Source organism: Epinephelus lanceolatus, chromosome 20, assembly GCF_041903045.1.
Source record: "Epinephelus lanceolatus isolate andai-2023 chromosome 20, ASM4190304v1, whole genome shotgun sequence".
In the NCBI taxonomy this organism is placed as follows: domain Eukaryota; kingdom Metazoa; phylum Chordata; class Actinopteri; order Perciformes; family Serranidae; genus Epinephelus; species Epinephelus lanceolatus.
Genome location: NC_135753.1, coordinates 7,036,541 through 7,055,224, shown reverse-complemented (window position 1 = coordinate 7,055,224; position 18,684 = coordinate 7,036,541). Strand labels below are relative to the sequence as shown.

Genomic DNA, 18,684 nt, shown 5'->3' with positions numbered 1-18,684 from the left:
GTGATTTTGTCACAAACCTTATGTAAACCTATGTGACACTTGTGGCTAGCCAAAAAAACTACATATATGTGAATGTGCGATAGTTATGGTAGCATAGCCTGTCACAGGTTACAGCATGATGATTAGAGGTGAAATAGCATAAAGGTCCAGGTGGAAAAAAAACACGGTTATTTAGGATTTTGCTAAAAGTGAAGGAAATCACCTGTTGACTTATATAAATAGATCCCAGGGTACACATTTTTTAATTTGGGAACTATTTACATGTGTAATTTGTGGATTTTTTTTTTTTTTTTTTTTTTTTTTTTGTGGAACTATTAATATTGTATACAGAATCTGAATCTCACTCTGAGTTAATGTTGTTGTTTACAGACTTAAGAAATGAGAGATCATTGTTGTTTAGTTGTTACTGAATATTTGAAGGCAAACTGTTAATATGTGTATATATATATATATACATAAAACATTCTTATTTTAAGATCATACATATATATATATATATATATATATATATATATATATATATATATATATATATATATATATATATGTATTATAATATATTGTTATCGCAAAAATACCCTGAAATATCATTATAATATTTTAGGGCCATATCACCCACCCCTAAGCTAAACTCAAATAACAATTAAATTGTTAAATTATTAAATTCTTTCACAGAAGAACACAGATGTGTGTAGAGCATGCCACGTTTTAGTTCATTGAAGATGTTGTATCACCACTTGTATATTGCTGTGTAATTAACGTTACATGTTTTTAATAAAAATGCTTTATTTAGTCATATTAAAGGCTGAGATGTTAATGTTGGTATTACATAAGAATTTACATTTATGACTTCAAGTCTAATACTTGTAAAATAAGACAATTTAAGACTCTTAAAATGACTTTGTAATGGTACTGTAAACATTATCTAATTGGTGAGTTATCATGGGATGCGCGGGAGGTATCATGGATTTATTAACTAATAGTTGTGCATTAAAGTCACAAACTATTAGGTGCAGCCCACTGCTGCCTAACAAATATATATTTTGAATTGGAGCCAGGCTAATGGTCTGTCTCAGCTAACGGTTACCTTATATTAGGCTAATGTTAGCTTTTAGAAAATGTTAAGTTAGCCACCTAATCTAAACAGGTGGGTTTTGAGCAAAGATTTGAAGGACTTTAAGTCTGTACAGTTACGGATGTGTTGGGGAAGAGAGTTCCAGAGGCGGGGTGCCACAGTGGAGAAGGCTTTGTCCCCCAAGGTTTTGTGCTTGTTCCTGTGTGGTGGAGAGAGGATATTCTCAACGAATCCATACAACTTTATTTCAGTATTATTTTTTTATAGTATTGAACCTGAAAGTCCCAAATGTTTGGCACTTTTTTGCCTAAAAAATCACTTCAAAGATTGGCAGATTAATTATTATCATTGTCTTAAACCTGCAGGCATCAAGTGTTTTGCATTTTTCCTTTAAAATTAACAGATTATTTAAAAATTTGCAGACAATTTTTTTAAAATTAATAATTAAACAAATGATCAGTGCTACTTTTATTATTTAATTCTATTTTATTTCATTTCATTAGTTTTGTTTAATTTTATTGAACATGGACGCATCGACTGTCGACTATGTGATTAATTAACTAATCAAGGTAGTTTTTTTTATGTCAATATTTTTATTTAATTCTATTGAACCTGTCAGCATACAGGTTCAATAGAAATTGAACCTGTTAATTTTTGCTTCAAAATTGATAGATTTTTTTTTAAATAAATTGCAGAATAGTTTTTTGTTTATCAACTATGTGATTAACAAATCAACGCAGCTCTTCAATACATATTTTACTTTTTAGTTCCTAAATCCACGTTAGAAAATACATCCACTTCCTGTTTTCTCCAGATAACTTCCTGTTTACCTCGTGCTAACTCCCGCTAGCTTGTCTCCGATGGAGTGATCGGTCCCAGCTCAGCATCCAGCCTTCACACCGGACGGTGAGCCGCTGAGTAAAGGGGCAGAGCCGCCGTCTCTCTGGTACAATTTTCAGCTTTTCTACTTAGTTGACAGTGTCTCAGGTTGAAGAGTGGCTCAGTGGGGACATTTGGAACTCTCGGCCTGGACAACATTAACTACACCTATAACAAGTGGATTTAGCCTTTGGGGAGCACAGAGGAGGTTTGGAGGATGAACCCCCAGTGTGCCCGCTGTGGGAAGATCGTCTACCCGACGGAGAAAGTCAGCTGCCTGGATAAGGTGAGCACTTTGGAGACAAAATAGAAAACATCCAGCATCACATAGATGTATTTATTCTCCACATATAAAGCCTTTAAACTGGCACTTATCGGCGTCTGAACTGGATGGATCACAGGGCGTCAAGTTATATTTTTTGTCAATCGCACAACATTCAGCATACAGAGAAGTAAGTAGTTGTTGGACATGTGTCAGGCTCCCTCCAATGCTCATTCAATGTATAAAAAGAAAATCATGCAAGTAAAAAAAAATCAAAAGAGAATTTAAGACATAAAATAGTACGGAATTTAAAATATAAGGAAAACAATATAACATTGTCAAAATATAAAATGAAATAATATGTATTTGTGCTAGGCAGTAATTACAGAATGAGTGAACTGAATGTACACAAGAATGTGGATCTGTGGAGTTGTGAGAGATGTAGGTATGGGTGTAGTGCAAGGAAAACCCTCCAGTCAAACCCTCATTCCCATTAAACACATAAAGCAAGTATCATTGATTATCAAAATCTACTTTCACTAACTTTCAGGTAATGAGTAGTCATTCAGACAAAATCTATAATCATGATTAATTTAGTATTAACTCCAAAAAAGTAATATTTGGGGAGTTTATGGTTGATTTAGCAGGATTTATACATATTATCTCTTTAGTTTAGTTCATAAAATATTGATTTAATATACATTTACAAGCCTAATTAAGGCCTACATTGCCTGAATACACATTTATTTTGATGACCTTATCACATTTCAACATTCATATAGCTTTTGGGACTTAGACTTTAAACCTCTGTGGTAAGTTGCATGTTGTATTATTGGCACTGTAAATATACCATAAATCTGTTTTTATGTAGGGCTATCACAGCAGGTAGAAATTCCTAAGTGAAACCGTCACAGTGCCATCATTAAAGATACAGAAATATTGTGGGAAATTAATTATTTAAACACCACTGAAATAGCACACATCGTCATAATCATTATATGATGTGATAAATAAGGGATATAAAATGAATATTTTAAGATTGTCTGGCCAAACCCCCCTCTTTTTAAGCCATTATTCAAAAGTAAGTGTTGATTTTTGTGTCTGCATGGTAACACCTCTGCAATAGTCTGTTGCATAATGGTGATAAATTATTAATTTATCTTCAGCGGTCTCATGCATTCACTGTCTGTTCTATGAGGCATCAGATGACACAACAGCATGTAGGCACTGCACATGATATTAGCTCCCACCTTTCATAATGAAAGATTTCACAGAGCTGTAGCAAATACTGTTTGTTGAATGTGAAGACAAAATATCATCATTCAATGTCTCTAGACCAATAAAGACTAAAGTTATGTTCTGTCCCATCTTGTGAAAGTTGACATGAGTTGTTTGAAGAGAGAATAAGGGAATAAAAGAGCTCAAACAGTGTGAGAGGCAGTGATTTAGAGAGGAGGAGGCTGGCAAAGAAACAATGAAGTATACGGAGAAAGTGAGAAGGAGTGTGAGGGTGAGAGAAAGAGAACTTCAGAATTCCCTGCTGTCCCTCCAAAAAGCCCATTTAATCAGGCCTTTTGCAAGACTAGGTGTCACTTCTTTTTCATTTTAGCCAAAGACATAAAAAACACATTTCAAGTGAGAATAAAAGCTATAAGTTTAACTTCTCCAGGTTTTAGCATGGCCATTATTCCCAATGTAAATCCTGCAGGTTCTGCTGTTAAAATGAGACCTTGTGTGTGTCAGTTACAAGCACAGTATGCTGAACATGATTTGTAGGTAAGGACAAAAATTGCAAACACACTGGTACGGTACTTAACTTCAGTTTTTTTTTTACCAGCACTAGATTTTTTAGGGCAGATACCCAGCCAAGTCTCCAGAAAAAAATGTTGGCATTGTGCATTTCTGCAAATCATGGATACGTTACATTTGCACATTTCCTACAATATCAATGTTTCCAATGTGACATAGTGTGTGAGCTGACTTTGTCATTAGGAAGTAGAGGGGAAGATGGATGGCACTGAACCTATGCCAGGGGAGATGCCTGCCAAGCTGCAGACCACTGTTTAAGACCAACATACAACAAACTGGTTGTTTTTAAGAGAGTCATTGCTGTGTTTACAGCAGCTTGGTTTTGTAGCGACTTGTCTGTGTGTGTTCATCAGCCTTTTAGGTTTCAAATGCGGGTGATTTGTAGCAACCGGTTGGTGTATTTCCATCTGCTTTTTAGGCTCCAAATGTTGGTGTTCTATAGCTACCTATCAGTGTGTTTCCAGCGTCTTTTTTAGGCTCCAGATGTGGGTGTTCTGTAGCAACTTGTCTGTGTGTTTCCATTTGCTTTTTAGGTTCCAAACAGGTGTTTTGTAGAACCCCCTCTGTATGTTTCCAGTGTCTTTTTAGGCTTTAAATGTGGGTGTTTTGTAGCAACTCTTTGGTGTGTTTCCAGTGGCTTTTAAGGCTCCAAATCTGTGTTTTGTAGCAACCCATTTGTGTGTTTCCAGCGTATTTTTTAGGCTCCAAATGTGGGTGTTCTGTAGCAACCTGTCTGTGTGTTTCCATTTGCTTTTGAGGCTCCAAACAGGTGTTTTGTAGGGAACCACCTGTGTGTTTCCATCTGCTTTTTAGGTTCCGAACGTGGGTGTTTTGTAGCAACCCCTCTGTGTGTTTCCAGCTGGTTTTAGGCTCCAAATGTGTCTGTTTTGTGGCAGCCCATTGGTGTATTTCAATCAACTTTTTAGGCTCCAAATGTGGGTGTTTTGTCACGACCTGTCTGTGTGTTTCAAGCAGTATATAGGCTCCAAACATGTTTTTTTGTAGCAGCTCACTGGTATATTTCCATTGATTTTTAGGCTCTAAACGTGGGTGTTTTGTAGTGACCTATCTGTGTGTTTCAAGTGGCTTTTTAGACCCCAAACATGGGTGTTTTTTTTTGCAGCCCATCAGTGTAATTTCATTCATTTTTTAGGCTCCAAATATGAATGTTTTGTAGCAGTCCGTCTGTGTTTTTCCAGCGGCTTTTATGGCTCCAAACTTTGGTGTTTTGTAGTGACCTGTCAGTGTGTTGAATTGGCTTTTAAGGCTCCAAACATGGGTGTTTTGTAGCAAGCTGTCAGTGTTTTTCCTGTGGCTTTTTAGGCTCCAAATATGGCTTGAATACTTTTTTTTTCAGAGACTTTTGCACAAGAGTTTTCCTGTAGGGATTCTGCCACCAAAATTGATATTTTAAGCCAAAACATGATCTTTTCCTTACCATATCCAAGGTTTTTTTCTGCTGAAACATAACTCTACTTTAATCACAGCCTTGTTAAAGCATAACGTTTGTTTGATAATGTGCAAATGTAAGGTATCTGTGGTTTGCAGAAACATACAATGCCAATATTTTTCTGGCGATTAGGTTGCAATACCAGTATTGATATTTCTAATGTTAAAAAAGTAAGATAACAATATATGGCTCATTCCTGTTATGCAGCCACATTTGAAACTCATAGCTTTTAAAAAGAAAATATGTGTTTTTCATGTTTTTTGCATTATTTAAGAATAGTGGCACATGTTAGGATGTCAGGAAAACATGGCCAATTTCAGGCATTCTAATAATAATCCCTATGGGTGGACTGGATTATATTGGTCTACAGACCTCACAGGGTGAAAAAAAATTGAGCAAAGTTAGCCTTAGCTCTGTGAATAATCCTCCTGCACATAAACAAAACTTTATGTTCCTCTTTAAGTTTGATCACCTGTTTTCACTTTTTTTTTGATTGGACCAACTTTCATCATTATTTAGCTGAACAGAGTGGAACTTTTAGAGTGTGACAAACAGATTAACATCATGAAAAAAAACTAGAAGTACTGCCACGCGGCCGCTCCCCAGTCGAGTTGCAGTTTCAGTTTCAGTTTACATCCATGTCTGTGAAAACATGGATGCTTCACACACATCTTCCCCCAGCAGCACAGACGATCTATACAATCAACACAGCTTTCAGGTGGACATTAGAGTCACCAATTCAGTATCTCGCCAAATGTCTCCCTGTCTGTTCGTGAGATTTGACTTTGACTAATAGCCAGAAAAGTGTTTTATGTAGAACATTTTGATGTCACAGTGAAGCTGACCTTTGACCTTTTGGATATAAAATGTCATCACTTCATCATTTTATCCTATTAGATATTTGTGTGAAGTTTTGTCATAATTTGAGCAAGAATTCTTGAGTTATGGCACTGACCTTGACCTTTGACCTTCGACCACCAAATTCTAACCAATTTATTCTTCAGTCCAAGTGAATGTTTGTGCTAAATATGAAGAAATTTCCTTAAAGCTTTCTTGAGATATTGCCTTCACAAGAATGAAATAGATGCAAGGGCACACTGACCTTGACCTTTGATCACTAAAAAAACTAATCAGTTAATCACTGAGTTCAAGGAGACGTTTGTGCCAAATTTGAAGAACTTACTTCCAGATGTTGGTGAGATATCATGTTTACAGGAATGGGACAAACTGACGAACAGACAGAGGGACAACCCAAAAACATAATGCCTCCAGCTATCACTGGTGCGGAGGTTTAAAAAGACATGAGTGAAACTTGAGGGAAACATGGTTGTCCTATACTTCACACTTTTTATTCCCTCCAAAAAAAAAAGGGTAATTTCCTATAAATGGTCTCAATTGAATTGTTAATGGACTACAAACTAACAGGATGGAAAATGACTTCAGGGACACAGTAAATGATGACAATAAAAGAAAATATATAATATAAATTGCATATATAACCCTAACCCTAATCTTACAGAAATAATTAGAGAAAGTTCAACATGACCTAGAAAATAATTGAAGAATATCAATAGTTCTTGTCCAAGTAGAACACTTTCTGGGGACATGGTTGAGCACATACCAAAAGAAAGTTTCAGTAAAGTTAAAAAAAAGGTGTTTTTAATATGTATTATTCTGTGTTAAATATTGATACATTTTAAAGAACATATAAGGAGGTAAATGTTGATGCATAACAGGAATGACTCATATGACGTCATGGATCCTTTTGTGTAACAAACAAAACCTGTGCTTATGAAAGACTTATGTAAAAATACTGAGTGCATTGCTTTGCATCTTATATTGAGCTGAAAGAAACTTTCTCTCTTTCTCAAGCCCACTGTTTTTGTAATGTAATGTAATGTGATACACGAAACACTGTTGTATTTATCTCTAAAAAAGACATTGAATGTACAATTTATAATCGCAAATGAAACTTCTCAGTTACATAATGGTGACACTTTCTAAAATGGCCCATGTATTATTGGCTGACATGTATGCAGTTACAAATATGTATATTTAAGTAAAACCTTCACTAAGATGTAGTAAAAAGTCCCTCCCGATACAACTTATCATCGCTCTCTATGGATTTCTATTTAGATACAGCATGCTCTTTCACTGAAATTAAAGCACAGGATTAATATAGAAGGCATATGACCATATTAACAACTCAAACACTTAATTTAGCGCTGATTTACTGGAAGGATTTGAATAATCCTAATGCAAGACAGATGGAGGGCGATATGAACTGGACATTGAACGAACAAATGTTTGGCAGTGAACTGACTTACTTCAGTTTTTTGCTCTGCGGTCTGTCACATTTTCATCCAGTCTCCTACTGTATTTATATTTAGTTCATGAAAGATTTCCGCTCACTTCCCTCTAAACACTCACTGTCAAACATGTTGTTTGATTGACAGGCCGTGTGTGAGAAGTGCAGTGCAGAAACAGCACTGAACAGCAGAGGCGTACACAAAACATGAAGTAGAGCTTTTATAGTTTTTTCTTGACCTTTGAAACAACGGTTTGACAAAAAAAAAATCCCTTGTTGTTTCAGAAGCTTTCAGCTGCATCACAGAAAAAGTTGTTCAGTTGTCATGGAGATGATTAAGTTGTTATTATGTGACCTAAGACTGGTCCTAGAAGGAGTCGAAGCATCCCAGTGGGGCTCCCTTACACCAGAACACCTACACACGGAGTCAGCCCTGACAGGAAGCCACACAACACCTTAGAGGGATAGTTCAGATCTTTTGAAGTGGGGTTGTATGAGGTGCAGTCAGTGTATTACCTTCAGTAAATGGTTGGCACGCCTCCAGTTAGGAAAAGCAAGCAGGAGCACTACCACGGAAGCTGCTGTGGACGAGCCGAGCAGCAAAACTTATTTTGGCCACCTAAACAAATAATACCAGTTTAATTGTACACTATATTAAGATTTTCAGTTTTACCTTACCATGGTGTCAGAAAGTAACAAAACTATCAGCTCTGTGAGGTAAAATTACTGTTTTTATCAAAGGAGTCTGGTGGCTTTGAAGAGGTATAACGGCTTCAATTCCCACTAGGAAAGCTCTGTCTGGCAGAACAGCAATGCTGGGCTCACACTGGACGTGGAGATACCCTGATTTGTCAGTGTCACATTAAAAGTCACCTGGCCATTTACACCAGGTGATACGTGTGTGTGTGTGTGTGTGTGTGTGTGTGTACTCGTTTCTCTTGCTCTCTTTGTTTAGACACATCTGACAAATATGTGGAAGCATGGGATGCATAATTAATCATTTATAAGAATCAGATCATTTTTTATCACATCCCACATATCCTTTATATTGTTCAAAATAGATTATCAGTGTGTTTTCTTGCCAGATTTGCTTGTGGCTCACAGAAAATATACACCGGATGCTGAAACTATCACTATCACAAGCTCAGTGCTGTGCTGCATCCAGCGTGAACAGCCTAGTTGGTAAACATGGACGCCGAAAGGTATTGGCCAGCGGTCCAAGGATAGCGAAGGCATAACCCGCCGTACTCTCCCCTTAATTTGCTTGAACTCGCTGCCTTTGTTGGTTGGATTGGTTAGGTTCAGGCAAGATGAGTGGGATTGGTTAGGGTCAGGGCTCAGCCTCTGTGGTGATACCCTGGCCTGCTTCTCCTAACTGGGAGTGTGCCAACTGACATCTACTGTAGGTAACACGCTAAGTATGGGGAAGTACTAGGGGTGTAAATCATCATGATATTATACCCATTCTTTGGACAACAATATGATATTTGCCAATATCACAGAGTCTGCCACAATACGATTTTGATTCAATTCAATTCAGAGCTTGGGATCGATATGAGACGATATTATATTGATGATGATATTGATTACATTTAACACAGTCTATTACAGACAAAACAGCCACCACTTTTTTTTTTTTTTGGCTTTTGGCCAAAAAAAAAAGATAAAATACATACAGCCTTTTAAACCCAAACCATAAAGGCAAACTTCTCCCAACAGCCATCAAACAATGTTCCTGGTTCAAATCCAGGGATGGGGAGTTTGAACCCAGGGTGGGGGAGCCCGTCTGTGCAGAGTTTGCATGTTCTTCCCGTGTCAGCGTGGGTTTTCTCCATCTACTCTGGCTAACGCCAGGGCCACACCGGACGTGGAAGCGCTGCGAATAGCCTCGAAGCGAAGCCAGTTTCCTTTCGGCACCCATGTTAACCGATTGTGTCATCCACACCGGCCGCGCCGTGCAGCTCCGCAACTGGTGCTGCAGCGATCGTTTCGGCGTCTGGTCTGTTTTCTGCGCGAGCCACGAGCGAATGTGTCAAGCCGGGCAGGAAGTCAAACAAAGGAACAACAGCATCCTGTCAATTTTCAGAATAAAACAAATTTCAAAATAAAACACACCGTTTGACAAATGCAATGTATATGTGTGTGTGTGTGTGTGTGTGTGTGTGTGTGTGTGTTTATATACATATTAGTCAGTGGTATCTAAACAGAGCACGAGAGAGATGAACACACACACACACACACACATACACACACACACACTCACTCACACACACTAACACACACACACACACACACACACACACACACAGAGAGAGAGAGAGAGAGAGAGAGAGAGAGAGAGAGAGAGAGAGAGAGAGTGTGGCCCGGCTATAGGGGCTGGGGGTTGGGGCACACACAGGCAAACAGAGAGAGATACCCATGATGGAAAAACAGCCCCAAATGTGATGCAGACAACAGCTGGGAGCAGAAGCGCTTGTCGACCGGCGTGGAGAAATGCGCGTCTGATGTGAACAGGCTCACGCTCCCGTGTCAGCTGCGAGAGGATCCAGCAGCCCCACGACCCCTAACAGGATAAGCGGTTATGAAAAATGAATGAATGAATGAATGAATCATTTAACAACAGTATAAAATTTAGCTTTTTATTAACTATTATGGCTCATTGTCTGTCTCTTGGCCGCTCACCATTATCTGCCTGATGCTGTTTGATTGTGACACAGAATTTCAAAATCAAGGTACATCCTAAAGATGATGACATGGATCAGTGTTTTTACTTTGCATCCATGACATTGGATAGTTGATTATTAAAATGATAATATCGATCAAGATTGTTGAGCCCCTAATAACTACCTCATTCAACCCCTACTTTAGAAGATTGACACTATCCATGTGACATGTGACATGTGACAGGTAGTGTGGGGAAAACTACATCAGTGAAATGATTAGAACAAAGCAGTCAGTGGAGAGCTGAAAACAAGATCACAGACTGTTACATCTGTGGACAGAGATGGATTGTGTCCGTACACAACCTTTTGTTATTACATGGCCAAAATTTCATACTTAGGTCATGTCCTAAAAATTAAACTATCTCCATGGCAACTGCGCAAAATCCATCCGCTAAGGATAGCCACAAGATATGGTTGAAAAGCTTTTAAAAACACCAAATGAGTGGACCTTGAGATGAGATTTTGTGTAAGAAAGGCACTCTTGCGCTTCAGCCAAAAATAAAACTGGATCGGTGCTCACAGCACAGTACAAAATAGTAATTTCGACACTACTGCATCTTCTTCAGAGTCAAACTCTGAAGAAGACGCAGTAGCGTCGAAACGTCAGTCTGTTTGCATCTTATCAAAAGCTCTGCAGTTTTATAGAGTGCTCCAGCCTCCTTTCATTTGGGTTCAGTCATTTTTTGAAGTGGCCCACTTGATGTATTGTCTACCATGAGATTTTGTCTGTCAAAAGTCTGAAACATGAGAGCGAGTCTCAGGCCTAAACTCACTTGACAAATCCAATATTAATGTGTGACTGTGTGTGTTTGTGTGTTTTCTCCAGAACTGGCATAAAGGATGTTTCCACTGCGAGGTTTGCAAGATGACCCTGAACATGAAGAACTACAAAGGTTACGACAAGAAACCCTACTGCAATGCGTGAGTCTTCTCTCTCTCTCTCTCTCTCTCTATATATATATATATGCATACATATATATATGTATACACACACATATATATACAGTATATATGTACACAGTGTAAATAGCATCACATAGCCACAAATTGTTAGCACATATACTGTATGAAAGACTCATTATAACCACTATAATGTACAATTAGCTCACTGTTCTCTGATGCTGTCTATACTGAATTTTAATTAAAGTGTTATCATTTCATATTTATGAGCTTACTCATCCTTTGGCTGCACTGTGTTATTTTCTGCATCTGTGCCTGGCTGCAGGCTGTTCATATCTGCGTGGTGACCCTTTAAGGTTTTTATAGCAGCCATGGTTATGGTCAGTGGTTGTCTTCGGTGGTTTTGGTTGCGAGCCCAGCCCTGCTTTACCCTCCCTGCTGCTGGTTCTGTTTACAGCCCTGAATCTGTGCGTTTCTCCACACTGCTAACATGCTCTGCTTGTTATTATCTGTACGCCACGATGCACTACACCGCCATTTATTGCCTGACCTTCATAGACACCAGCAAGATTAGAAACCTCAATGGAGGCAAAACTTGGATCTGTGTTTGATGGATGTTGGTAGTAAATTATAGCTTGTGCTGAAAACTTTGTGCTAGTATCTTCACAGAAGGGGGAGGCTGTGGCTTTGACCTTTGACCTTGTCACTTTTGGTTGCTTGTAATGTTGATGATTTGGGAGTCGACGCTCTATAACTCTCCACAACATACACGTGTGTTTAAAGATATGATATGTAACTTTTTCACATTAAAATGTCTACAAATGACTGGACCAATGATATATATTTAGTTGAGTTGTGTACTTACATTATCCCGAATGTTTCCAACAGCATTCAAACTCACAAAAATCTCTAATTTTAATCAAGGACATGGTCCATGTGATTTGATCACCATCGAGTGTGAGTGGAGTCATATGGGAGGAGACCCCTGCAGATAATTTGGCTCCTGATGAAAACCTCCTGAATGTCTGGATCTTAAGTTATTTAAAAAAAAAAACCAAAAAACAAAAACAAAGGTGAGCACACATTAGCAGGAGCTCAGCTAGCAGCCTCTGCGTAACGAGCCAAGCAGAGTTGGAGAAACACTATTTTTTAACATTTCTCTTGTTTTGATTGCAGCTGCAAAAAAATATATTTTGTAAGTTTAATGCAGCAGAAATTTAGAAAGAAAATAAATATTTGAGGGTAATTGAATTGTTCATTTGTTATTTCTTGTAGTTGTGTCACACAGAAAGATCTTTCAAATCACAACCAGAAAACAAAAACACACTTTGTCTACATCACCCTCCTGTCACACACACCAGCACTGTCTTATATGCAGGTACAAACACTCAGAACAGTGGACTTAATTGCAGAGGGTTTAAAGCAACCTTTGACCCTGTGAGGTTCAAAAGGCGTTTCCTCTTGGCTGGTGAACACACCGTCTTTGTTTCCTCTCTCACCCCCATGTAAACAAACACCACTTAAATCCTGAACGGGCCACTCTGAGTGGTGACCGCTGCAGCTGGCAGCATTTTCACTGAAAAGTTCTCTTCTGTGGCAAAACATGCATGTTGGAATTCACACTCATGACAGCCCAGGAAATGTTTCAGAACTCTGTGACCTCAAAATGAATTCATTATGAATTCAGTTGCAAACTTGAAAAAGTTTATTTGCTGATATTTTTTGTGGCAAGTTGAATCTGTTTTATGAGTCACAAATTGATAATCTGCATTTGACAAATCCAGAATCTTTTAGGCTTAAATGTTTATATTCAAGAGGCTGCAAGAGGACAGCAGTTGAAGACCTTGTATTTAAGGGACAAAATTGTTTTATTCATAATTCTTTCTCACTATTAAAACAGCCCAACTCATAGGGCCGTCCTGAGTATTGCGTTTTGGGCATTGAAGCTTCAATGAAAAATATCCACCACTGCCTGCGATTAAAAAAACGTCAATTTTCAGTCGATGCACCTAAACTAACATGACATTTAGCCACTTAGTATGCAGGTTGCACTAACATTAGCCATAATAGTTAGGAAAAAAACTTGCCAAGCTTGTTGTACAGTTGTGGTATGCAGGTTTTGACTTATTGAGATTGTCTTTGCAACATCTTGCTTCCTGTAAACCGGTCAACACTTTATTTATCCTCAGCCTTGTGGCTCTCCACTGGGACACTGTTCTCTGTCAGTATGCCCCTTTCCCAGGATTCTTTTGTGCTCGCGGTGCTGTCATCCTTGAGCTGAGTTGTTTTGGGACGTAGTCCCAGTCTCCCAGTTTTGTTTGTTGCTATCGAGGACGCCATTCCACGATTCCACGTTTTTTTAAACCAAAAAATGCTTGCTGGGACACAAGCTCAGACCAGCCACTGCCATCTTTCCAAAATCTAGAGGCAGTGTTCATTGTCTGTTCTGAGGCAGTGTTTGGTTTGTCCATTCTGGGCAACTGTAAAAACATGGCGGTGCAAAATGGAGATCTTCGTAGATGAGGACTCACTCATATAACTCATATAACCCATATAGTTGGCACATTCTAAGGGGACAAGAACACAACGATTCTTATTTTCAGGTGATTATACACTAAAGAAAAAACATTATTATGTTCCATCTCTGCCAATATATCGCCCTACAGCCTAAATGAATTGGGCTCTGATAACTAGTGATAGGCTTTTGTCATTTAATGTGTCATTTTATGGAGTAAATAAAAAAGAGTGATTAATTATAGAAAATTCACAGAATAATTCAAGAGAATATAGTTGTTTCCCCATCAAGTTCTAAAAAGAAAGAAAGAACAGGATTCCAACAAATGTATTTTATTGGGAAAATAGTAAAAAACAACAAAGTGCAAAGAGAAGAATACTGTTTTTGTTTCCTCAATTGTTACATGAACAACCTGTCAGTTTTCTGAATCACTGTAGTTAGTTCTTCACTGTTCACTGCTGCCTGCAAGCTCTTATCTACTCTCTCTGTCTGTATGTAAAGTTAGTATGACAAGTTTGTTTACGGTGCAGAAAACAGCTGCAGACTTCCTGCAGGGATTTCTTTACTCACCAGTTAGAGTTTTGCTTTTGTACTTCAGTGTTACACGTAGTGTTCAGTGTACAGTAATTAAAGAGAGTCTGTGCACAGCTCCAGCTCCCTCTGACGCTCATTGTTTTTAGAATGAGATAACTGGTGTGTGTTGTGAAAAAGCCCGGCAGCTTTGTTTTTCTTGGCCATTTGTGTCAAGTGTCTGATCTGTGTCCATTGTTGAGCTGCGGCTGCGGACAACGCTGTGAGGGAAACAATAACATCTGAACGGACGGCCTCAGTTCGGCCAATTTGCTTTCTGTTCATTTCATCTGTAGCTGCTTCAGTGGGTTCCTGAGGTTCTTGGATTGTAAAACATCAGACTGGATCTACACAATTAGTAGAATCTGCACTTCATGGTCTTACTGTAGTTGCTGCTGTTATTTTAAATGGGCGTAAACAGAGTACAGGGTGAATTTTTACCTTAGGATTCCGTTTTTCTTCCAGTCCAGGCACTTAACACAGAGAAATATGCATCTTAGCCTGGTGGATCAGTGGCAAGATTCCTGTTTTGGGTCCAGTTTCTTCACTACAAAAAGTAATTATAATATTGCTGTGTTTTTCATTGCATTAACTTCTGACGTTAAGCCAGGAGTTACAGTCTTTTTAAGGAGGGTGGAGTCCTATCCCTCAAGCCCCAGACACAGCAAACTGACATCAAAGAACAAGTGGCGATGAAAGCCGACTGTAGCCTCACGTTGCCTGTGTCTCAGCCAAAATGTTGCACTTGAACACACTGCAAAGACTACAGCCAACAGCCAACTTGCACGTACATTCTGCACCTGTGTGAGAGGAAATAACTCCAAACCAGCAGGCAGTGGTGGTCTGTATATGTCATTCAAAAAGAAAAACCAGAAGACTGGAGGGACAGACTCCAGATGCTAGTTAGCCAGTTAGCACATTAAATACACAACCAGATGTTGAAAGAACAAAGCATTATTACCATGTGCTAGTGAACAGTAACACAAATGATTACGAACCGTTAATGCTTAAGAGCTCAATGGCCGAAAAAAAAAAAATCTTACCTCACAGAACAAGTTTTTATGATCTCATGCCCTCTTGACTTAAGTTGTTTGTTTGCTGTCCTCATTTCTGCTTTTTTTCTCATGCTGAGCTGAACTGCCACTCAGAGGGATTTGACTCACCGACGGGCTCTGTCTGCTTCAATGCCGATTCAACTTGCTGAATCAGCTGGCAAAAAAGCAGACAAGGGCCAACTAGTGCCAGCAGTGCAGGACATACTGACGGTAGACCATCAACTTGGTGTGCCAAGGCCTTTAATAGGACTTTTCCATTTGCACATTTGGCCACACTGACTTTCACTATGCTGCGACGATTTGTGCTTTCTTTGTCAGTTTAAACATGCCAGATCATTTGACCATCTTTGGAGTCGGGCCAAAAGCGCTCCTGACTGCCTCTATGGGTAACGGTGATGTTACCGACAACAGCCAACCCCTGACGTTTCTCCCCTTGAAAAAAAACTTGTGAGACTCAACTCACCTCTGTCTGTGCAGGAGACGCTTTTGAAAGTCTTTGTGTGTTCAGCTCTCAGTACTTTTGTAGTTTCTAACTAAATCTGTCTTGTTGGAGTTTAATTTCTCTCAGCATTCCTGTTTTTACTTTAGATATGTGCTTTAATATACTGTTTAATTTTGCTTCCAGCTGTATGAGAGACATGTTAAGTTACTGCTGATAAAAACAAATAAAAAAATTTGCTCGGGTTCGGCCCACTTAACATGCTGCTGTGTTGTGCTATGGCCTATTCAAGTGCTCAATTTTGTTGTTTACTTGACAACGCTTGAGCACAACAGAGGCTCCGCTCCATTGAGTGTGTGTACAGTGTTGCTGTGTGTGCGGCATTTTTGACTGCGCATAACAGCAGCCTTTTGATGGTCATTTACACACTGTCGATAACAATAACTATGTCAGGTAACAAAATGTGTTGGGCTCGGGTCAGGTTTGGACTTAAAAATCTGAAAGTCTGTCGGGTTTGGGCCGGGCTCAGTTAGACTTGTCTTAGACTTGTCTTGTTCGGTCAGGAAAATGCGGCCTGAGCCGCGCTCTAGTGTGCTCACCTCTGTGTGTGCAGATGTGTCTGAGTGTGCGCACGTGTCTGTGTGTGTGTGTGTGTGTGTGTGTGCGCGCGTGTGCGCATCGGGGTGATACAGAGCGGTGGAGAATTGTAAATGCGCAACCATGCAGAGACAGAAATGACATGCCGTCGTGTAAATAACATAAATAACATAAGGTTATTTAATTTGTATAATAAAAGGACAAGGTATAGACCTGTTTTATAGGAAAGGTAACCTTAAATGACTTCTGTTGTGACCTGGCACCCCCCCCACCCCCCAATATAAAGGTTGGGGAAACACTGAATACTGCAGGGAGGAAGAGTACAAGTAGAAACAGCCACATTGAGATGTTAGATGAAGAGCTGCAGACATCAGGCTCTTAGTGCACCTCTGCAAACAGCTCACCTCCAACAGGTAAACTTCTTTTACCTGCCCTGCTGTGTGATGGAAAAACACTTACAGCAAAATAGCAGGGGACTTAAGACAAAGACAGGGATGGGCTACTGATAAAGTTGTATAACTGTTGTGCATGCAAGACCAAAGATACTTAAGAGTTTTACATGTTCAGTAGTTAACGCTAATTTCTCCATATTTATGTTTACAATGTCATTGTGAGCTCTAAATGTGCAAAGGTGTAGATGGTGATATAGAGCGGAGGTGGAGTTTACCTTCAGCTTCATAAAATGTTAAATTATATCAGCCTAGATTTTATTATTTTTATGTCATGTAAACTGTAGTTTGTCTTTGAGGTCTCATTGAGACATGTGGGAGACTGTCTACTACTACTGTGGATAATTCAGTTTAGACTGTAAGACAACAAATAGCACTTTTCTTTACTGTCTTATAATGGGGGATTGTAAGTATTTCAGTCCAGAGGGAACTATAGACTTTATGAGTTAGGTCCCGTGCTTCTTAAGATCCTCTCTGCAGCTCAAAAAGAGGGAGGCTGACTTAAAGGAGGGGGACGAGTGGGGAGAAGGATTACAGCAGCACATGAGACTCAATGCACTTGGACTGACTATAATGTAATACAACCAGGAAATGAGTATTGACTAACAATAGGCTTCATTGGAGTGACAATGGAGATCAGGCGTCAGTTTCCTAAGTTCAACATAAGACACATCCACAGAAACACACACATATATATACATATACATATAAATATAAATATAAATATGGATTTCTAAAGCAGGTCATGGGATGGGATTTAATCTGTAGTGTGTGACTGCCCTCTGTGAACCAGGATACCTTATGACCTCTGAGCTGTTTAATTAGCATGGCACTGCTGAGCCACATCCCTCCAATTCTCTTTGGACATCTATTGGTTTCTTATTTATTTGAGCTGTCAAAAGTTTCCTTTGCCACATGTACAACTCACACAACATGACTTAATTTTTCCATATCTTTTGCAAGGCTTTATTTGTACAGTATGTAAATCAAAATTGTAAAACAGGTGTTTGACTGTGTCACAGGGGTATAAAAGCTCATCGATAGCAAGTAGTGTCTCATCATCCACCTGAATATTACTGACCTTTTGAAATTAGGTTATCTGAGTTATGAAATGTGCCACATTGTCTTCACTGCTTCTTGGTCAAACAACTCTAAAGGTTTTTGATGCATGCAAAACAACACAGAAAACCAAACCTGTTCTGAAAACTTTAATGACGGACGAAAGTTTCTGAGTCAGTGTGCAGATGTTATTGACACAAGGTGAGGCCCCCCTTTTTTTTAAACGTGTGACAAATTCAGATGAAAAGTATTAAGTGATCAGTTTGCCACATTCCACTGGACATTGCCATTATTTTGCAGTAATCCAAAATACAATGCAAAAATCCCTTTAGCTTTTTGTTGAGGTAACCAGAGCGATGCTAATTTCTGGATCGGGCTGCAAAAAAAAGTCATCCCTGCAGCACTCTATATGTGGGATTAGCCTCCTGGCCCAGAAGAGCATCCTGTTAGGGGTCAATTTCTCATTTTAGCATCCATTTCATGAGCAACTTTCAACAAAATGACTGCATACTTCCTATAGTGTTTTTTATGCCTCCGCGCTGGCGATAGCCTGGGCCAAAGGGAAAACGTTTTCTGTTTTTAAGTGCGTCTGTC

General features: G+C 39.0%; 1 protein-coding gene across 1 annotated transcript in view; it reads left to right on the top strand.

Annotated features, from left to right (window-relative positions):
- The first annotated feature begins 1,949 nt into the window (after positions 1-1,949).
- LOC117264889 (LIM zinc-binding domain-containing Nebulette) overlaps positions 1,950-18,684 on the top strand; it is a 78,580-nt gene continuing 61,845 nt past the window's right edge. The window contains exons 1-2 of the mRNA XM_033639196.2: positions 1,950-2,240; positions 11,333-11,427. Coding sequence (XP_033495087.2) covers positions 2,172-2,240; positions 11,333-11,427 — 164 coding nt within the window. The 5' untranslated portion in view covers positions 1,950-2,171. The remainder of the gene's footprint in view (positions 2,241-11,332; positions 11,428-18,684) is intronic.